The sequence below is a fragment of the Bactrocera neohumeralis genome, chromosome 4 (assembly GCF_024586455.1).
Source record: "Bactrocera neohumeralis isolate Rockhampton chromosome 4, APGP_CSIRO_Bneo_wtdbg2-racon-allhic-juicebox.fasta_v2, whole genome shotgun sequence".
Taxonomy (NCBI): Eukaryota; Metazoa; Arthropoda; class Insecta; order Diptera; family Tephritidae; genus Bactrocera; species Bactrocera neohumeralis.
In genome coordinates this window covers 84,793,783-84,816,327 of record NC_065921.1, presented here as the reverse complement: position 1 = coordinate 84,816,327, position 22,545 = coordinate 84,793,783, and the positions used below count along the sequence as shown (strand labels likewise).

At 34.5% G+C, this 22,545-nt stretch overlaps 3 protein-coding genes and 5 non-coding genes across 9 annotated transcripts in view; 4 read left to right on the top strand and 4 right to left on the bottom strand.

Annotated features, from left to right (window-relative positions):
• Nucleotides 1-21,178, top strand: part of LOC126754855 (uncharacterized) — a 118,823-nt gene extending 97,645 nt beyond the window's left edge. For both annotated transcript variants that reach the window (XM_050467042.1, XM_050467043.1), the window contains 8 exons: nucleotides 14,387-14,768; nucleotides 17,329-17,507; nucleotides 17,627-17,740; nucleotides 17,800-17,982; nucleotides 18,074-18,400; nucleotides 18,501-18,603; nucleotides 18,665-18,817; nucleotides 18,892-21,178. In XM_050467042.1, coding sequence (XP_050322999.1) covers nucleotides 14,387-14,768; nucleotides 17,329-17,507; nucleotides 17,627-17,740; nucleotides 17,800-17,982; nucleotides 18,074-18,400; nucleotides 18,501-18,603; nucleotides 18,665-18,817; nucleotides 18,892-20,331 — 2,881 coding nt within the window. In that variant the 3' untranslated portion in view covers nucleotides 20,332-21,178. The remainder of the gene's footprint in view (nucleotides 1-14,386; nucleotides 14,769-17,328; nucleotides 17,508-17,626; nucleotides 17,741-17,799; nucleotides 17,983-18,073; nucleotides 18,401-18,500; nucleotides 18,604-18,664; nucleotides 18,818-18,891) is intronic.
• LOC126754904 (lysozyme 1) lies at nucleotides 6,484-7,015 on the top strand. The gene has a single exon (XM_050467109.1). The coding sequence runs from the start codon at nucleotides 6,526-6,528 to the stop codon at nucleotides 6,949-6,951; it is 426 nt and encodes a 141-aa protein (XP_050323066.1). The 5' UTR covers nucleotides 6,484-6,525; the 3' UTR covers nucleotides 6,952-7,015.
• LOC126754911 (lysozyme 1-like) lies at nucleotides 7,694-8,206 on the bottom strand. Its single transcript, XM_050467116.1, has one exon. It carries the CDS (start codon nucleotides 8,180-8,182, stop codon nucleotides 7,757-7,759), a length of 426 nt encoding a protein of 141 aa, XP_050323073.1. The 5' UTR covers nucleotides 8,183-8,206; the 3' UTR covers nucleotides 7,694-7,756.
• Trnae-uuc (transfer RNA glutamic acid (anticodon UUC)) lies at nucleotides 9,404-9,475 on the bottom strand. The gene has a single exon. It is a non-coding gene; the product is annotated as a tRNA-Glu (tRNA).
• On the top strand, nucleotides 13,071-13,142 carry Trnad-guc (transfer RNA aspartic acid (anticodon GUC)). The gene has a single exon. It is a non-coding gene; the product is annotated as a tRNA-Asp (tRNA).
• On the top strand, nucleotides 15,071-15,142 carry Trnae-cuc (transfer RNA glutamic acid (anticodon CUC)). Its single transcript has one exon. It is a non-coding gene; the product is annotated as a tRNA-Glu (tRNA).
• On the bottom strand, nucleotides 16,488-16,559 carry Trnae-cuc (transfer RNA glutamic acid (anticodon CUC)). Its single transcript has one exon. It is a non-coding gene; the product is annotated as a tRNA-Glu (tRNA).
• Nucleotides 17,072-17,143, bottom strand: Trnad-guc (transfer RNA aspartic acid (anticodon GUC)). The gene has a single exon. It is a non-coding gene; the product is annotated as a tRNA-Asp (tRNA).
• Nucleotides 21,179-22,545: the final 1,367 nt, after the last annotated feature.

Genomic DNA, 22,545 nt, shown 5'->3' with positions numbered 1-22,545 from the left:
CTGTTTACAAAATAAATACCTTAACAAGCATATCGCCTGCATTGGCAATTATAAACATTTCTGAAATTGAAGCAAATATGAATATGGCGAATTATTAAGTTGCAACAACGGCACACAAATTATTAACCATTTTGGCGCAAGCGCCAATGACAAAATCACAAAATCGGCTATTACATGTAGTAACGGTGGATATGTATATGGAAACATACATACGCATTGTCAACACCATATTTACCGCAAGCAATTAGGCGCTTAGTGTCGCAGCTGTGACAGTTAAGCGTGCAACAAATCAATAAAACGGAATAAGTGGCAACAGTTGTGGCAACTTGTTGTCAGCGCGGCGGAGATGCGGTTAAACGTCAGAAATGGCCAATAAAAGTGAAAACATGGTTACAATAAAAATAAAAACAACAAGCACAATTTGAACAAACTGTAAAAGAAAATAAAGTTGCTAAAAATAAACATTACAGCACCACAACATGCCGACCAAACGGACAGGCGGCTGGTAAGTCGAGTGAGTAGAGTACCAGAACCGCTGAGCTTACGACGCAGCGCACCACTAGCGCGTTTCGACAGTTACACGCCAAAGCAAAGTAACGGCATTGGCTGCCATTTGGTCGACTCATTTGCCTGCTGCATGAATAGCAACAAATTTTTGTCATCGCTCACCACACACAAGCATTACTGCCAGTATTTTCCACAGCAACTAGAGTTGCAACTGTTTAATCGCTTTGAAAACTCACTGATTCGCTCGGCTCAGCGTTCATTGGACGTTAATTTGTCAGCATTTAATGTTGTCAAGGCGCTGTACACGATTGATTGCCACGAAAGAAAGTGAAACTGTTACACATGCAACGTATGCAACGACAATATTATACATATGTTGCAAGGAAATATGCAATAACAAACCATAAGTAACAACATGCTGCAGTGAAACCGGTCTAAGGCGAAATTCTGTAACATAAAAATTTTGTTAGCAAGCCTAATGAAAAGTGTGACCTTTTAGGTACGACAAGCTTAATATAACTGCAACAGGTGGGCTGATAGGTTTGAAGGCTAACATAGAAAACATTTCTTTTGGTATAATTTGATTTCATTATTAAATATTGTTAGCTATCTTTGATGGCGACACAACGATTATAGTGGTCATAACAATTATACAATCCATTGGTTATAAAACATTTAAACCTCAAAATAAGCCTCATTTTCTGCGACTACCTCTTCATTCGGCGAAAATTTCTTCCAGGCGAGGATTCCTTTGAGCTGTGAAAACAGGAAATAGTCCCTGGGGGCCATAGCTGGAGAATACGGTGAATGCAGTAGCAAGTCGAAGTTCAATTCATGGATTTTTGTCATCATACTCACTGACTTGTGACGCAGTAAATTCACTTGGTGAAACAGCGCTTTCTTTTTCTTTAAATGCAACCGTTTTTTCGGCGAATTTGTTCTTCAAACAGTCCAATAACGCATCGTAATAGTCACTGTTGTTGATGGTACTTCCTTTTTCGAGGTAGTCAATAAAAATTATTTCCTACAAATTTCAAAATCCAGACGTCATAAACTTGCCATCCAACTCTTTCGCTTTCCCACGCTTTTGAACCAGTTCATCGTGTGCAGTTCACTCGAATGACTGTCGTTTGGAGTTCGCAGTGAAATGATGGAGCCTTATTCCATCCATTGTCAAATATCGGCCAAATCAATTCGTTGATGTTTTAGGTCAATAGTGAGCTCGCGCGGTACCCACTTTGCACAGAGCTTTCTCAATCCCAAACATTCGTGAATGATATTTGTATGATATACACGTTAAGTTGATATCTTTAGAGTGCCTGCTATCTTGAACAGCTTCACTTTACGGCCATCCAAAATTATTTTGTGGACTTTTTTGCTGATTACGTCGTTAACAACCTCTTTTGGGAGTCCACTGCGTTAACCGTTTCGGTGCTCATTTCGCCACGTCGAAAACGTCTAAACTTAGCATACCAATACTTGATGGCAGATTTTCGTGGGACTTCTCCTCAAGCCAAGTTTTTGCTTCAACTGTATATTTTCCTTTCCAAAAACAATATTTTATCAACACTCTAAATTCCTTTTTATTAATTTTTTCACAATAAAAAAGTGGGTTCACTCAAAATGCTATATTTCGCAAACTAATGATGCGACAGCTGTCAAATTTATGCACAAGCCTTTTTAAGGTTAGGGCTGACTAAAAATCATATGGATTTAATTAAATCAGCGGCATCTATGTGTCAGGCCAAGTCCCCGGCCAATTGACCAGTGGAATACTTTAAAGAAAGGTTGAGGAAACTTATTTCAAAAATAAACTCAGAAATATTTTCTAAAAAATCACGAAGTTTCTCTCCCTTTTTCTTTTTCTTTCTTTCTTTGTCTTTTTATCTTTCTTTTTAAAACAACAAAACTTCTATGATATTGTAATTTATTGAAACGATTAAAAACTTTCATATGTATGTATATATTCTATTTATATAATTATCTCATACCAAAAGTTTTTCAATTGTATTCTTTGAATTACCTTCAATGAAATGGCATATCTTATCAAACTTACGAAAAAAGGTGTGTGCTAAAAAAGCTATAAGAAAGTATTTATCGCTAAGTAGCGATACTTGAACCATAACAATTTAGACAATATTTTCTGGAAGCTAAAAGCGAAAATAAGAACGAAAAATGCAAATCTTATCTTAATTTCATTAAATCAAGTGAAAAAATACGGTAATAAAAAATTGTATAGCTGAAATAAGATATCAAGGTTAAAACAACTATGGAAATGGAAATTGAATTGTAATATACTTTTTACTTCTTCTCTAGCACTAAATTAAATGTCTATACTTTATGCTATAAGCCAAGAAGAAGATTTAAAAAATGTATTAATCTTTACATAATTCCACTATAAGAAATTTTTTATGCAAACGAAAGCTCTACTTGGGGATATCAAAGCTTGAATGAAAATTTAGTGAAAGCTCTCAAAGCTTAAAGCTCTTAAAATTTTTATTAGCTTTATTAGGAAGATTCAAAAATTATATTAATCTTTACAAAATTTCACTATAAGAAGCTTTCTTTCAAACGAAAGCTCTACTGGGGGATACGAAAGCTTGAATGAAAATCTAGTGAAAGCTTCGAAAGTTTAAAGCTTTTACAAGTTTTGCTCGTTTTATTTACGAGCTAAAAATTTTTTGCCGAAAAATTAAATTATTGAAATTTTTAATATAATTGCTTTAGTCATAGTTATGATATCTTCTTTGTTTTTAATATATTATACTAAAATCGCGTAAAGGCAGCTAGCGTCATTCAAAAACTTCAAAGTAATCACCAATACTTTTATCAATTCATACACATGTACATATGTATATGTGGTTTCCATCGATACCAGAGATATTATTTATTGCCGTTTTTCAAATTATTTTTAAATTTAAGTGGTTTCAGCGCGATAATGATCACTTACCGCTAAGCAATGCAACCAAGTATTGTTTGATGCCTCAACCAAAATATCAACAACTAATTATTTTAAATTGCTAAAAGGCTGTTATGACTTTTGAAACTGATAATAAATTGAAAAGTGGGCATATACGCTGAAGATTAAAGCTTAAAACATATGCGCCTATATGCATGCAATAATTTTTGCTTTCTTTGCTACCAAAGTGTATAAAACCACAATTTTCCATATTTTGTTTATTTTCAGTTGATAATCTTTTGCAATAGAAAGTTGCTTTAACTGCTTCTTTTGCAAAGAAAAATCACAAAATCTGTACACACATAGTAGTCGTGCGAAATTCGCAAATAGTTAGTCGTAAATTTTGGAATCGCAGTTAAATTCGAAGTCATGAAGTTACAGCGGCATTGCAGAAGAAACCGCAAAAGGTGACTATGTGCAATTCACACAGTCTAAGACTGCAAGTGCGAGTAGTAGGCACATATATACATATGTATGTATAGTATATATGTATACACCATATGCATATATACGTGTAGAAAAGCAGATGCATGCTGCGCCTGCGCGTTTTTACTGACGCTTTTATCAGCACGATTGTCTGCGCCATTATATTTTAGCTACTGTCGTTGGCTTCAAATGAGTTTTGAACTTTATTTTTAGTTTATTTTCCGAGTTATCATTATAATCTTAGTCATTCAATTTCTTGTTCAATTTCTAAATTTTTTTTTTTAATATTAATTTTTTCTTTCTTTTTGAAAGATTTCTTTTTGAATGGTGAATATTTGGCATGAACTAAATGGAAAATATACAGCATTTGTTTTTAACTTCGAATTCGTAAACTACATTTGTCTTAATATAGTAACTGTTGATTTTTATAAAGTTTTATTAATAATTTATTAATACAATAATTTTTTATTGCACATAAAATTATAACATTAAACCAAATTTTGTTTCAGAACTACCCTTATGTAATTAGAAACCAATAAAATTAAAAAAAAAAAAATTATAAAATAAAAAATAATTAACACGCCCAAATTCTGTTTTTTTTTACAAAAGTACCGCCTATTTTGCTCGAAAGTAATTTAAAAAATTATAATAGATTAAATTTAATTAAGTAATTAAAAAATAATAATAAAAATTAAATTATAAATAATTGAAAAATTAAAATTAATAGGAGTGTTATAAAAATAATTAAATAAAAAAATATTAATATAATACTTAATTTCCTTAAAAATAAAATTTAATATATAAATTTTCAGGGGCGAACGCAAAAGGAAATTTTAGGGGTTCAAACACTCCACTAAATTAATTTCAAAATCAAAAACTGAAAAGATTGCCTGGAAAAAAACTGTAATACATAATTTACAGGGACGTACACAAAGGGGAGTTTTAGGGGTTCAAACACCCCCCTAAATTAACATAAACAAAAACAGAAAAATTTGCTTCGAAAAAAATTTAATACATAATTTACAGAGGCGCACGCAAAGGGGGATTTCAAGGGTTCAATTACAATTTTAGAGAATAAATGTCGTAGTGCATTATAGTATTAAACGATAAAAAATAGTATTAAAAATACACGTGGCAGCACTAACTATTTATAACAATATCATTACTTTTTTAACGTGAAACATTTAAGAGAAAATCCCCTGAAATTTGTTTACGCTTACGCCACTGGTACTTTACTAAAAGCATGAAAAATAATAAGTAGTATTAAATTAGCAAATAATTCTTCGAAAATTCTCGAAAAATTTGTATTTCCCTGCATTTTGTTATTAATTAACTAACATCATTAATACATAATTAACTATCTATGGTTTTGTTATCAAATTTGCTTCTTATTTACTAAAATAGATTGCAAATAAAATGTATTTAACACAAAAAAAAGACTATCATCAAAATTTGATTTCAAATTAATAATTTTGATGTATGTATGTATGTATGTGCATATATTGCTTATTTCTAAATTTCATTAAAAATTTGAATTTTTACATTTTTCCAGCAATTATAGTTTGGAAGTGGATTTTTTGCCTACCCAACTTCCTATGCCATCGTTCCCTCAATCAAATCACGGAAAAAGCTAAACAATGCCATTTTGCGAAATTACTTCTACACGCTTTTAAGCAATATATAACCATAAATAAAATGAAATAAAACAGTATTTCGCTTATATTTCGCATAATTCATTGCTCACGCGGCCAAACGATGCGAACATTGCCCACCGCTGCTCAGCCAAATTATGCACTTGTGTTCGTTCACGCCCACCGCGGCTACCGAAAGCAGTCATAAACACCCACCGCTGCCACTGCCACCTCCAACAGCCAAATGTTGCTAATATATTGTTGTTGTGTTGCGCCGATGCAATGCCGCGCCTCACGCTTCTCTTTATTGCGCACGCGTCTGCTTCCTCTTTCTCAGCGCAATTACATGCCTAGGCATTTTGTAGTCGCATAGTCGAAAGCCGTTTTCAATTATCCACAACCCACCGCTACATTGCCATTCAAACTGCACGCAAATATCGCGCGCCTGTGCAATGCGAAATATTTGCAAGTGAACTTCAATTGAAAGCCGCTCGTAATTGAATGTTGCTGTCACAGTAAAGCGTTACAATTACTTGATGCAATTTGGGAATGGGAATATATGTACATTTTTTCGCAAGAGAAATTTCTGTGGAAAATTGCCACTTTAGTGCTCAGACTACAACAGGTGTTTTATTGAACTAAGTTCCCCGATGTTTCAAAATCAATGAGTACATACAAACAAAAACTGCACAAGAAATCCCTCATTACAAAATCAATATCGGTTTGCGAAATAACAACATTACTTTGTAATGAATACAAATAAATATGCAGACTAAGATAAGGCATGATAGATAACAGTCTACATATAGGGCGCTAATTAAGACTAAACACTTTCTTCATCAATCATCAATGACGGCATATATAATAAACTTATCGCTCAACACACCACTCTACTCAGCGAAAGCAATTACAGTATTAAATTTTTGCACCAAATTTACTATAAAAACTGCGCCAATTCTTCAGTTTAATCACTAGTTTCTGGTAAGCATTTAACGCAGCAAAATGAAAGTTCTAGCCTTCTTCATTCTCGCTTTGGCTTTGGCCGCTCCAGCCTTCGGTAAAACTTTTACCCGTTGCTCCTTGGCTGTTGAGTTGTCTCGTTTAGGTGTGCCCAGGGATCAATTGGCGCGCTGGGCTTGCATTGCTGAACACGAGAGCTCCTATCGCACCGGTGTTACAGGCCCAACCAACTCCAACGGTTCCAACGATTACGGTATTTTCCAGATCAACAACTACTACTGGTGCCAGCCTGCCAACGGTCGTTTCTCCTACAATGAATGCAAATTGAGCTGTAATGCTCTGTTGACCGATGACATTACCAACTCTGTGCGTTGTGCACGCAAAATACTAGCACAACAGGGTTGGACTGCTTGGTCCACCTGGAAGTACTGCAGTGGTAGTCTGCCCAGCATTGACTCATGCTTTTAAGCTTTGATAAACTGATGTTGGCTTAATAATGAATAAAATTAAAAAGCTGAAAAGAAAAAATATATTTTTACCTGTTAAAAATTGTTTATAGAAACGCCTACATCGAGTGGTTTGCCCTTCGGAATCCTTCGCAACACTTCGTTTGAACATAAGGTCAGGTTAGGTTAAAAGCTCGATCTTAAGAAGGATCTCACTTGGACAGTTTAGAACGCCGATCCGTTGTAGTACCTATAAACTTCAATATACTGGATCTTAAAACCCTTACATATCGACAAAGCGCTTTGAGCCTATCACAAATATATTGAGGAGGTTAACATGAGTTTTGGCTTTATCTTCTGGTTCGCCGTTAGCAAAATTATCAAGAGGTTTCAACTTCAGTCTAGCAAAGACTGGATAATGGAGGAGAAAGTGCCCAGATGCTTCCACCTTACCCTTCCCCATACAACTTTGACAACTAGTGTCGGACGAAATCTTAAGTCTTACCGCTTATTGGACAGTGATGTGCTTTGCTGAGTGAAAGTAGCTCAGTAGATCTCTTGTGTTCTACTCTAGGCCAGAAGAACCTCGCAGTCGCACCGGAACTGGTCGTCGACCAACAACAATAATTAGCGACTGTTTAGCGCACGCGAGCTTCAGTGCTAGAATGCAAGACGCCAATGAAGACCAAAAGCTTAATCTATCTGATTACTACAAAAGAACCACTACGGTCCTTTCACCATTTTAAAGTAGCAAACTCAACAAACAAGGTTTCTTTTTATCTATTTAATTTCAATAAATATTAATCAAAAAAACAGTCTACGAAAACTTAAAAGCATGAGTCAATGCTGGGCAGTGTACCATTGCAGTACTTCCAGGTGGCCCATGCAGTCCAACCCTGTTGTCCTTGGATCTTGCGTGCGCAACGCACAGAGTCGGTAATGTTATCGGCCAACAGAGCATCGCAGCTCAAATTACATTCATTGTAGGAGAAACGACCGTTGGCAGGCTGGCACCAGTAGTAGTTGTTGATTTGGAAGATACCGTAATCGTTGGAACCGTTGGAGTTGGTTGGGCCTGTAACACCGGTGCGATAGGAGCTCTCGTGTTCTGCAATGCAAGTCCAGCGCGCCAATTGATCCTTTGGTACACCTAAGTTGTACAGCTCAACAGCCAAGGAGCAACGGGTGAAAGTTTTGCCGAAGGCTGGAGCGGCCAAAGCCAAAGCGAGAATGAAGAAGGCTAAAACTTTCATTTTGTTTGCGTGGTGCGTTATCTGTTAACAGTAAACTTATACCCATGCGGAAGAAAAAATTCCGCTTTTATAGTAAATTTGTTGCAAAAAAACAAATGATAAGAAAACGTATACATTGATTACATTATCACACCTGAGTGTTTGGAAAGTGTCTTAATTAAAGTTCGTTAGTTAGATTATATAGAGTATGGTATACTAGTATAATATATGGTAATCTTAAAAGCTCATCGTTTACGCATATACAAGTACATTTATTTAAGCTCGGAAATATTAAATTTATTTTTGCAAACTGTATTGACTTCTAGAAGGTACTATATCTATACTCAGAAAAAAACCTTAATGCGGCTAAATTTTTTATTCCCTTAATCTATGTACTTTTGAAAGTAAAATACTATTTCGTGTCGATGGCTATGGATTCGAAATACATATTTTACTTATTTTAGAAATTATGCTGTTTCTCTGTCATACACTTTTGCCGAAAACAGCTTAGAAACTATGGCATCTTAAAAGAAATTATTAGAGCAGAAATTATTACATTTTTGAATCAAAAAAAAACTTACTCGATTTGTGTTCACATTTTTTCTTAAAGTGTAGAAAAAATAATTAGAAATAATGTAACTTAAACTAATTTATTTGCTGATCAAACGTGATAACCTAAAATTTTAAATTAGCAATACGAAAATGCACGTAGACCTTCGAAAATAGTTTTAAGCGTTCAATATGCTTACAGCAGTTCGGTAATAGTTTTCGCATCTGTCGCACAACTTTACTAAAGCCGGCTTTTCAATCCTTGTTTACTGGCAAACTAACTTTTTTTCCACAGCCGATTTTTCAATCCTTGTTTACTGGCAAGCGAATTTTGAAATTTCATATAATTAGTTCGTTGGACTAATTTTGTTGAACAGGAGAGCACTTTCCGGACAGCAGCTGTTCGACGAGCAAACCCAGATGGTTGCCATGAATATAGAACATTCCAGATTAACAGTAGATATTATACATGCATATATTTAATATAATACATACATACATACATACATATATATAATATTTAATAATTTTGTCAATTTTTTTATATTCAAAATGGAGTCTTTTATTATTTTAAATTACACCATAAAGCGAAAAAATTATTTATATTTTAATTGAGCAGTTATTTCATGCTTGAAACTACCACATATAATTATAAACATTAATAATTTATTTGCAAGAAAGTTAAAAAAAAGCTTCCCATACCGGGAATCGAACCCGGGCCTTCTGGGTGAAAGCCAGATATCCTAGCCACTAGACCATATGGGATATGCACGGATAAATTCGTTACTGAATCAATTTAACTAATAGCAGCACGCTATGTAAAACTTTACAGAGTTGTATTGTAACAACTTCTTGTATATTGTTAATTTGTTAACAGAGAAATGTAGCAGAGAATGTCTCATCATTTGCTGTTATTACCCATCGTACTGTTGCTTATCTTTGGCTGTTATTAGCAATTATACTGTTGCGTACATATGGTGATGCTGTTGTGTGCGTATGGTGATACTGTTGCGTACATGATGTTATAGCTATTTCATTCAAGAATTTATTGGCTAGCGACTTTGACAATAATTTTAATTTTCTTTTTGCAATATTCAGTTTATGCATACAAAAAATATATAAAAAGTACGGCATAAAAAAATTAATATTTAAAAGTGCATTGAACCTATTGAATGGTGTAATTTAAACGCAATTAATATTAAAAACTGTATATTTGTATGCAAACACAAAATTTTTCACTTATACTTTGAATTATTAAAACAAACAGCCAGCAATGATAATAAAAAAGTACGCTTTGTGTATGAGAGTCACGTGCATGGGCGATAATTGCTGTTGCCACATATACAGCATATGAAATTGTTGCAATAAAAATGAAGGCAAGAAAGGCATGGGTAGGAAAAAGCTTAAGCTGACATTTCCATAAAAATATACATACAGATGTGCATATAAATATTTTAAAGGAAAATTTTATTCCGAAGAAAGGCCTGCCATGAAATTCAAGTAAAATTTAATAATGAAATATGAGCAGAGTTGCAAGTTTGCATACTAAACTGGTAGGAGCTGAATTAAATCAAAATTTTTAAATAAGTTAACGATAAATAAAGAGGTAGAGAAGAATAAAAATTATTTAAAAACCCATAAATTCAGGTTATGTGTTATTGCATTATGACTTAGAAGCCGCAGATTTGTTAAAGAACGCATGTTCACCACTTGCTTATGCATGTACTGACACCTAGAACAATGCAATGCTAAAGTTTAAAAAATATATGTGGGTAAACGTAAAAATGTGCGCCTGATTGCTATCGATCGATTGCCGACAACAACATGCGCATAATAATTTTACGACTTAATAAAAAATTATGATGAATGACAATGCTTTGGAAATATTAATAGAGAGGCACGCATGAGCAGAAAGAATTTTACAAATTATTGAATTGATCAAAGAAGAATTCGTGAAAGCATCAAAAACCACCGCCAAAACGACTTGGCTTGAACTATGTTAAAAGCAAACACCAGTGGTCTATACAGCAAATTAAAGCGGTGACGCATTGTTGCACGAACAACGCTGCGATTGACCAATCGTTCACTGTTTTCCAACTCTTCAGCGTCAGTTCTTTTGTATCTCCTTCATTGTATGCATTTCTACGCTGCTTTTGTTGTCACTAGCTAGTGTAGTGTAGCCACGGAACGCAGCCGTCACCTGTTGCTGATGGAATTCCGATTAACGCCTACAGAACCGCACGTCTGGCTTTTCATTCACCAGTTTGTGTGGGTAAAATTTTATATTACAATCGCGTTTTCATGTGTTTTTTGTGTTGTTTTTTTTTTTTACTTGCAATTATTCTTATTGGCTTTTTAAGTTTTTTTTTTATGACAGGGAGTCAATAATAAACCGTAAAGCTTTGGGTTAACTGTCATAATCCGCGCATTGGAATTCAAAGATTTGTCAAAGGGGAAACATTCACAACTCAAATACATATTAACAGTCAATAAGATACCGTTGTAAAAGAGAATTGGTAGCACAAAGGTGAATAAATTATACGAATGCTTGGATTGGTGCAAAATATGTATATATTAGGGTGCGTCAAAAAGGCGATTTTTTTTCGCTTCGTACTTTGAAAAATTTATTGATAGACATCTCTAAAAAAGGCTCTCCAAGCAAGAGCTCTTGATTGTAACGGGAAGACCTCTTCCGAACGGTTTTCAATTTTTTTTTCATTATCAGTTAGAAAAATTTGAAGCGAGCTCAAACTTTGTTTATAAAAAAATACGTGAGAAAAACATTCGTTTCTTTTACTCACCCTTATATATGTACATGTACATATTATATATGCATTACATAGAAAAAACAAGTAAGGAAGGGCTAAGTTCGGGTGTCACCGAACATTTTATACTCTCGCACGATAAAGTGATAATCGAGATTTCATTATCCGTCATTTACATATTTTTCAAATACCGTATTTGTGTAAAGTTTTATTCCGCTATCATCATTGGTTCCTAATGTATGTATATACTCGTATTATACAGAGAAGGCATCAGATGGAATTCAAAATAGCGTTATATTGAAAAAAGGCGTGGTTCTTAACCGATTTCACCCATATTTTGTACATGTCATCAGGGTGTTATATTATATACCGAATTTCATTGAAATCGGTCTAGTAGTTCCCGAGATACGGTTTTTGGTCCATAAGTGGGCGAGGCCACTCCCATTTTCAATTTTTAAAAAAAGCCTGGGTGCAGCTTCCTTCTGCAATTTTTTTCGTAAAATTTAGTGTTTCTGACGTTTTTTGTTAGTCGGTTAACGCACTTTTAGTGATTTTCAACATAACCTTTGTATGGGAGGTGGGCGAGGTTATTATCCGATTTCTTCCATTTTTGAACTGTATATGGAAATGCCTGAAGGAAACGACTCCATAGAGTTTGGTTGACATAGCTATAGTAGTTTCCGAGATATGTACAAAAAACTTAGTAGGGGGCGGGGCCACGCCCACTTTTCCAAAAACATTACGTCAAAATATGCCCCTCCCTAATACGATCCTTTGTGCCAAGTTTCACTTTAATATCTTTCTTTATGGCTTAGTTATGACACTTTATAGGTTTTCGGTTTCCGCCATTTTGTGGGCGTGGCAGTGGGCCGATTTTGCCCATCTTCGAACTTAACCTTCTTATGGAACCAAGGAATACGTGTATCAAGTTTCATCATGATATCTCAATTTTTACTCAAGTTACAGCTTGCACGGACGGACGGACAGACGGACGGACAGACGGACGGACGGACAGACAGACATCCGGATTTCAACTCTACTCGTCACCCTGATCACTTTGGTATATATAACCCTATATCTGACTCTTTTAGTTTTAGGACTTACAAACAACCGTTATGTGAACAAAACTATAATACTCTCCTTAGCAACTTTGTTGCGAGAGTATAATAATTTCTTAGAGTTATGAAAACTGGTTCGCTTAACTTTTTATAATATTTTTATCTTTTTTCATTGCTTCTATATTAAAATAAAGGAAACGATTTGGAAACAAAAAAAATCACATCGTGATTGATAAAAATTTGCATTTTCCATTTATTGGCAAAGACTTGATTGCTCTATCAAAAAAGTTTAATAAATTTCTATTATTTTTTCTAAAAGATATTTGAAAATTAGTACAAAACCTTAAAAATAAAGAAATCCTTAAATATTCAGGATGTACATATGTATGAATGTATATGTATTTAATCCTTATTGCTAGTGTATTGTATATTCCACAAAACAACTGTTATACTGTTATCCTTTTCTTTCTCACATTATATATTTGTTTAAGGACTCTTGTCACCTAACCCACCCTTTAAGCGAAAAAAGGATAACGGTCCTCGGTAGTATAGTGGTCAGTATCCCCGCCTGTCACGCGGGAGACCGGGGTTCGATTCCCCGCCGGGGAGGTAACCTTTATTTTGGTTAGACACACTTTTATTTGAAAATTACAAGGAAATAAATTTTATTTATATAGAGCGGGTTATTTAACATAACTCATAAGATATAACCAAAATCAATGTTTTCGTTTTATATTTTACAGAAAAGAATTTAGAAAATTATTAAAGAATTATTAAGAAGTTATTATAGTTTACTTTTTGGTAGTGTCTACTGTTAAGCCAATATAAAAATAGCTTGAGAAGATTTTCTTGCTATTTGCATATTTTAATCTGGAATGGAACTTTTCAAAAAATTTTATAAAATAAATATTAAAAACTTCAAGTTTTATGAATTTTTTTTTTTAATTTTACATATGTACATACATATGTATATGTGACATGTATGGCTATAAGGATATTTGACAAATAAAAATAAAATCTTCAATTTACAAGTAATATTGTTTTATACACATATAAATAAATAAATATATTACATTCACACCTCTTAATTAAACACACAATTACGCCCAACACAATTGACAAGTGAGTGAAAAATTATTGAAATAACAACATTTTTCCCGCTGTCCATTTAGTGTCATTTTAATGGTAATTTTCCGCCACCCAAGCAAGCTTCGCGCATGTGGGCACTGAAGACAGCAAAACTCAAAAGTTAATAGCGAAGAACATAAATCGCAAGTTATGCTGAAAAAATCATACAAGAGTTGTAAAACAAGTTTCAGGACGACTGAAAAATGAGCCGACAATATGTGTGCGCGTGTTTGTGCTGGAGATTGCGGGCAGCAAAAACAGACAATAACATGTTCATTATTTTCACCTATGAAATGGAAGGTAGTAATGTCAGCGCGCACAGTATAAGCAGAGAGTGGGAACATTAAAGTGAAAACAAATTAAGCGTTTGCAACGATACGCATGGCGCCTGCATATAATGCGCATTAATCAATCCACGAAACTGAAGTGCGAGACAAGCACACCCCTAACGGGTCACAAACCAAAGTTCAATAAGTCTTTAGTGAAATGTGACAGCCAAATTTGCAGTTGATTGCGTTACGCCTGCGCAAACGCGCCTCACCTTCGCTAGCTGGCCTAACCTGTATGTCATATAATTTACAAACAAATTTTCCAGCATACATTTGAAAGTTTTCCGCTTTTAGTTTTAATTGGTTTTTTTGTTTTTTATTTTCACAAAATTTTTAAAATTCAATTCATTAATAATAAATATGTAATCATTTTCTATTTGCCATTTCTGCTTACAGTGACATCTCCGCGTATTATCAGCAACGTTACGCGCCCACCGCACAGCAGCAACAGCAACAGCAACAGCCACAGTTGGCGGCGCAACATAAACATCATACACATCATCGACCGCCACATAATCGTTTAAACGGTTATCCAATGGCACCGAGCGTCTGTCAAAATTCACCGAAATTAACGGCAGCCGCTGCGCATAGCGCCACCATGACCAGCACAACGATGATAGGGGGTGCAGGAGGTGGTGGTGTTGGCGCCGCCACAACCATCTCCGCGCCATCAATCACACAGAAGAGCAATTATGGTGGCAGTAGCATTAACGGCTCCATGGCTTCATACAAAATGTCAAGTTCGGAGAATAGCTGGTCGCAGCCTGTTTTCAACAAGGTGTGTACAAATGCAGATTCTTTATTTCTAGGCTATACACTTTTCATTATATTTACCGTAAACCAAATGCTTAAGTGTTGACCAGTGAAAAGCTAATATTAGTCAGGCACATTTGAATTACAGCGGTGGAGATTTCTTTAACATTTAGCAGTATACTGTTAAAAACACAATCGCTTACAGCTGTTATTTAACAGATTTTAACAATAAGAGTGAGAAAAAATAAATGTGGGAGCTGTTAGTTAAAATGCCGTCTGGATGGCAGTGGTGGTTATAACATGCGTTATGTAAAGATTTGAAAACACTCCCGTATTGTCTAGTGGTTAGGATATCCGGCTCTCACCCGGAAGGCCCGGGTTCGATTCCCGGTACGGGAAATATATATTTTTAAATTTCAATTATTTTATAAATTAATTGTTTTAAATATTTTTTTAAACAATAATTCTTAATATTGACAAAATACGAAAAGACTTTTCCACTACCAATAATAGTAGTAATGAGGGTTTTACATCATGTCATGTCATTTGTTACATCAAATCAGTTAATTCATTATAATAATACGAAATAAAGCTTAAATAATTAGTATTCGTCGAATGACCGTTGTTAGATATTACAGCTGCTCATCTCCTAGGCATGGAGTCCACCAAACGCTTGCATTTCTCGAGAGTAATGACCTTCCACGTCTTCTTCAAAACACTCTTTCTTCAACACGCTTGCATTTCTTGAGAGTAATGACCTTCCACGTCTTCTTCAAAACACTCTTTCTTCACAACACTCCTACAGCTTCTTTGACCTGTGCACGAAGATTCTGAATTGGATTAAGGTCCGGTGACTGAGCCGGCCTACCCATAACCTCAAATCCATTTAGAACAAACCACTTTTTTGCCCACCTGCTGGTAAGGTTGCGGTCGTTAACTTGTTGATAGACCCATTTCAACAGCATTTCCCATTTAGCATGTGGTATATAGTCGACTCCACTATTCTAATAAACAGTTTGGCATCCCTGTTTCCTTTAATCCAATATAACGCACCTGTACCACAGTTAGAGAAGACCATACATTGATTTTGGCACCTCAATGTCTTATCGTCCGTAAAACATATTTAGGATCAAATGAAGCGTTTACTGACTTCCGTACATACTGTCAGTATCCAAAAGGGCCAAATAAAACATATTTTTTTTCTTCGGACCACAATGTTTTACACCATTTTTCGACTGCCCAATGCAGCTGCTCTTCAGCAAATTGAACTTGGTTCTTAAACACAAGACGGGTTTTAGCTGTTATCAACTTTCTTCTTATTGTGCAAGCAGTAACACTAAGATTTAACTCATCTTTAATTTTTTTTTGCATAATATAACTTTTCTCGGGCCAAATCCACAACTTTCCTCAACTGTGTCCGCGAAAGAGCTTCTTTTCGTCCCCTTGTTTCGGGATTTGGTTTCCATTTTTTTGCAATCATTTTGGCAGAACATCTGAACAAATCTTCGATAAACTTGTAAGATTTTCCTTCAACAATTTTTAATGAGAAAATATGTTTTAAAATTTAAAGAGCGATGTGTTTTGAACTTATAAAAATATTATGTATTGTAATTCCAAACTCTAATGGACTGATAATTTTAAAATTATTAATACTTTTTTAAAATTTATTTTTTTGAGTTATTCTAAAGATAATTAAAAGAGTTTCAAATTTTGAATTATTAAAATAACAAAAAAAAATTAAATTTTCCCGTACCGGGAATCGAACCCGGGCCTTCCGGGTGAGAGCCGGATATCCTAACCACTAGACAATACGGGAGTGTTACATTGCAAGTGTCGAATGACAAATCTCAAAAATTCATAATTTATTTAGCTAACTCAGGGCAATTTTCTCAATTCTGTTTGGCAGTTTCTATCAGTTAAGCTAATTAAAAAAAAAGGTTATTTACCACAAGAAGGAGTATTGGCTAAGTTAACCAGAACTTAACCTAACCGACAGATGGCTGCTAACCAAACTTTGAGAAAACGTTGCTTAGTTAGATTGGTTAGCTAATGATAAGGACAAAACAAAGAAATCATTATAACTAATAGGCACAAGACGTAACATTCAAGCCTAAAAATTATCATTTTGCTCCTCGCAAAGTTCAAATATATTTTCGAAATGAGAAAAACTGAAATACATCTACATTTGTGAGTATTTTCTTTTTTTGACGTCTTAAAAAGTTCTTAATCTACATTTGAGACCAATTCTGTTTTTATCTTTAACTCAATATTCAAGATCATTTATCTTAAAAAATTTTTAAAAAAAGAAACGAAAAAATTTTCACTTATCTCCCCGACGGGGAATTGAACCCCGGTCTCCCGCGTGACAGGCGGGGATACTGACCACTATACTATCGAGGATGTTATGCTTCCTCTGCACAAAGCACGTTTTGTGCTAAACGCTTACGTTTTCCCCACACAATTTTAAATAGCAGAGTTATGCATATAACAGAAAATGCGACTAGTCTGCAAATCCATGCTAAAATAACATTACATTATTTTTTAATAATTATTATTTGTTTTAAATATAATTCTTATCTCCACAGGAAAACCAACGACCTCCAGTTTATAATCCCGAGGACTACGTGCAATCGTTAAAAAAATTTGGTAAACGACAGAGTGGTCAAAATGTGCGTTCTATATACGATAACAACAGCGAAACTACAGCTAAAGAAGAAAACAGTCACAAATCGTCGACTTTACCGCATAAACACGCTGAATACAAGTAAACATTACTTTCCTATATTAAAGTTTTTTAATGAATTCTGTTTTATAACTTCCAATTTTATTTAATTATGTAACAAAAATCATTTTTACATATATTATTATCTGTCTCACGCTTAGAAGTCCCATACCGGCAGCGCCTGAAAGTGAAGGCGAGATGTCCTTACGACAGTTTGCCTCAGTCACCGATTTACTCATAAAACTGCGCGCGGATTTACGCGTCTCTTTTCCAAGGTAGCATACCTTAACTATTTTTTTTTATAAATTTCTTGTAAACATTTTTTGCCTCACAGCTTTGTGCAGGAATTTGTGGCCACACCTTCCGATGGCATAAGTCTACTGCTCGAAGTGCTCCGCGCTATACAACTCTCGCAGTCGAGCAATGCCGCTGTGCCACCGAATCAGATGACCGCCTCAATGCCACGAAATCCGCAATCGTACCAAAGGCGCGCTTTACTTGACGAACTAGCTTGTCTGTAAGTCAACTAACTAACTATTTCCTCTCTCCTTGTTTTATAGATTCTGGTTAAACGTTTTCGATATTTATGTATTTTCTTCTTTGCTTAGACAATGTCTCAGCATTTGCTGCTCCCGTTCATTGGATGCGACCGCGCGTTTGGGCACAACGCCTGTCGGCCTGATGCCATTGGCTTCCTCGGCGACTGGTCAGGGTATACGTGCGCGCATTTTGGCCATGCAATTAATGTCTGCCGCGTGCGATAAAACGGCGTTGGGTCATGGTTCACAAAAATCAGTCACAGCCGGTCATACGGCCGTCTCGGAGGCTATGTCAACGTTACGTTTGCGTTGCAGTGAGCCCGTACGTTTTCGCCTGCTTGTGGGCATGCTGAACAGTGGCGGTGGTTCGGGTGAACTGCAAGCTGTGGGCGTCAAGTAAGTTTGGAATGAAAGCAATTTTTTTTATTATTTTTAAAAATCATCGTTCTAATTATTGGAAATAATACCGTTTTTCTATATAAAATTTATTTCCCAGATTTATAAATTCCTTTCTGGAGAGTTCTGAAAATCTACAGCAACGTTTATATCTACAAGCGGAACTATTCCAGGCCGGTTTTGAGCCAGGTTGTCTAGCAAAGGTGAGGCAGGCTTTAGACCATTCCTTCATAAACAATTTTATAATAGAATAAATTTCCTTAGACTATATCACCCGCCTCATCTTGGGTGGAAAATTTGCGTAACGAGATCAAACGCTTCCACGAATTGTATGTGGATGTTGACAAAATGATCACGCAAGCGCGTGAGGCCGACCGTGTGCGAAGTCAAATGGTGATACTGGAGCGACGAGTGCAGGTAAGCAGAACCCACTTAAGCCCATATAAATTCAGGTTTATCTTACTATCAACAACATCTTTAATCTGTTTTAGATTCTACACGAGGAGAAAACAGTTCTAACGTCAATGGAACGTCGTTTGCAAGAACGTTGTGCCGAATTACAGCGCGAAATCTTCCGCCTGCAAGGTGCTCAGAATGAAAACACCTTCAAGTCCCTGGATAAACAACCAGTGGCATTACCACGTCATGTGCCGCCCGGTAAAAATGAGAGTGAACATGAGGATGAAGGTATCAGCAGTTCAGAGACGGGTCCCTCCCTTAGTCCAGTGCCTATATTGGTTTTGCCGCAGAAATCCAGCGCTTCCCTGATAGCCAAGCAGCATCACAAAAACAAATCCAAATCACCGGATAACTCAACGGGAGATAGTGGCGCTGCCACCGGCACAGCTACCACCATTGAGGACGTCATGCAAGAGCTGGATCAGGTCGTTAGCGAGGCAGAGAAGCAGATAACAACACAACAACTGCAGCAACAAAAACACCAAATCAAGCAGCAATTCAGTCAAACCAAAGTTGCAAAGGAAAAGGATATTGTGCCGGTCAATATAGTGCCACAGCCACCGCGCAAATCGCGTTCGCTCGCACATCTCGTCTCTCAGGCAGACGGTTCCGAGTTGGATGGCTCCGAATATGGCATGCTGATGTTACAGAATCATGGTGATCCTGGCGCCGCTGAACGCGTTACAGCATTGCAAACATTTTTCGATGAAACCGACTATGATATGCCCGAAATAGACAAGCCATACAGCATAGAATCACCAGATATACCAGAGGTGAGCGCAAACACCACCGCCTACAATGCGAGCACCACACGTGAGCTACTCGACGTTATAATGGATGCGCGTCACAGTGATGACGATCCAACAATGAAGGCTTTCCGCGAGGCGAGCAACCAACACCAACATCAGCACCAGCACCAGCATCACCATCACAACAATAATGCTGCCATCAAACGCCAAAGCATGTCAGTAGCGGCACCACCACCACCGCCACCGCTACTAGCGAAGAAACCACAAGCGCCGGCGCAACATTTCAACGGTGTCTTCTTTATGACCGGCATGAACACGCCACAAAAGTACCCCAAACCAGATGTGACGGCCGCATTGCAAGCGCGACGCGTCACCAAGAATGTTGAGCGCCTAGAGGCGGCATTCGCTTCAACCGGCCCTGAAACGCTTTTGGATGGCAGCAGCGCAATGTCGCCGGCAGCGCAACAGGTGGTGCGTGAAAAATCGCGCAGCAATCAACAGATTTATTTTGGCAGTAATCCAGCGCTGCGTTTAAGTTGCGGCAGTAGCGCTGGAGGCGGCGGCGCTGGCGTTAGTGGCAATAATGTGACCGTGCTGATACAGCATAGCAATGCGGCACAGCCCACGCCACAGCCGGGCGGCAGTGCGACAGCGATAACGATGCGCTCGCGCTCCTGTACGCAAGGCTCAAAGGTGACCGATACGCCATCGGGATTGTACTGATTATGGTGAAAAAAAATGTGGTGAAATGCGTGTGGTGTGTTAAATGGTAGTTTAATATTTAATTGCCGGCATTTACTAGTGCATAATGTTGAGTTAGAGTCATTGAAGTCGATCACGATTTCCTCTTACGTTTTAGCATATTATTTGAGTAATTTGTATAAAAAAATTCAGTAATTCGAAAATCTTACATTATACTTTAAGCACAAACAAATTAGTTTATAAAAAATTTTCTTTAAAAAATAGTGAGTTAGTCAAATCCATAAAATTATATTTATATATTTGAATATAAAATTAAATTATTTAAAAATTTAAATTATTTAGGGATTTAGGTATAGTCTATAAATGCTAGATTTTATGTAGTTTCGACTTTATAAGTTTAGTTTTAGTTGTTTGGAAGCGTTTTTTTTTTTGTTTTAAGTGTAAAGCAAGTAACTAAGAGGACAGAACCCAAACAAGATTATTGGAATTTGGCACTTTTTCATTTACGAAAATTATTATAATCAATCATTATTTGTTAAAAAAAATGTATCCTAATTATTTTCTTTTAAATAATGTAATGTTTTCATGAAATATTTTAATTAATATAGTTTACTTTCAAAAAGAAATTTTTGCTGAAAAAATTTGCTAAATTCAAACAAAATGTAAAAAAAAAAACTATACATAAAATCGTTATCTAAACAAAAAAGGTTAAAAAGGTTTATTTAATTAATTTTTGGCCGAAAAAAATTTGCAAAATTGTTGGGTTCGATAAAAATTAAAAATATATATGTATGTATATATATTAAAAATTTTTTAATTGAAGAAAAAAGTTAAAAGTGTTTCATTTAATTAACAATTATATGATTTTGTAATTCTTCCATAGCATAAGTGATAAAAAAGTCACAAAAAAAAACATGAAAGAAAAATAATAAATATAAAATTATAAATATAAAAAATAATTAATATAAAAATAATTGAAAATGTAAAATTTTTATTTAATTAATTATTTTTTAATTAATATAAAAATAATCAAATATGTAATATTTTTATTTAAAATATATATTTTTTTTTTATTTTTTGATTATTTTCATAATAGTAATTTTTTTGTTTCTATTTTTATTTATTTAATTTTTTGTTTTTAGATTTGTTTTTATTTTTTGATTCTTATATTTAAAATTTAATTTTTTATTAAGAATAAAATATTTTTATTAATATTTTTTTAATTTCATAATAATTATTTTTTCTTTATATATTTATTTATTTCTGTTTTTGTTTGTAGTAATAAAATATTAAAAATTAAAACATAATATTTTATTTAAAAAATATAAAAAATAATTAACATAAAGAGATCAAAGATATTTTATTTTTATTCAAATTTAATTTTTATTTAAAATACAATATTTTTATTTTTTTAATATTTTTATAATAATTATTATTTATTTCTTATATTTTTCTTTATATATTTATTTATTCCTTTTTTTGTTTTTAGTTATAATAACCAGCCTCTATTTTTTATAGTTATTTTTTTATTAACATATAAATTTTTTTATTTTCTGTATATTTTATGGCACTTAAAACCTTATTACTTCATATTTAAGACTCTTCCCAATAGAAAATAATGATTTTGTTATACTTTTAAAGTATCATAATTTTTAATTGTTACAAATTTCTATAAAAAAAAACACTTTTGTAAATAAAATGATATTTACGTAATAAAACAATATTTAAAGAAATTTCATTTAGCTAATTTTTATACATACATATATAATTAGGTATTTGTAAAAATTCTATCCGCTCGTAGAGTTTTTAATAAGTACAATTCATTAAGCTATAAAAAATAGAGTTTTACCTTATGCTATTTTTGTTTTCAGTGGACTTATGCGCTTAATCTTATTTGCTGTATATATTAGACAGATTAACTGTATATAAGTTCACTGTATGAATCTAAAACCGAAATATACAAATTAATTTTAATAATTATTAAGTATAAGTGAATTTAAATTGATTAAAACTAATAAATAAATAATATAACTTAAAACAATACTTTTGTTTTTGTTATGAAATGGTTATTTATTGTCATTTCGCTGTGTTCTCAGCTGAAGTTATTTTAACATTTTTTTATTTTAGCCCATTGTGCAATAACATAGATTACATCTCCTAACTGTCAATAAAGTAGACTTGTTATAAATAGCTTCAGCATTAGTCCCTTGCATTTGTTTTACCGTTATATGTGGT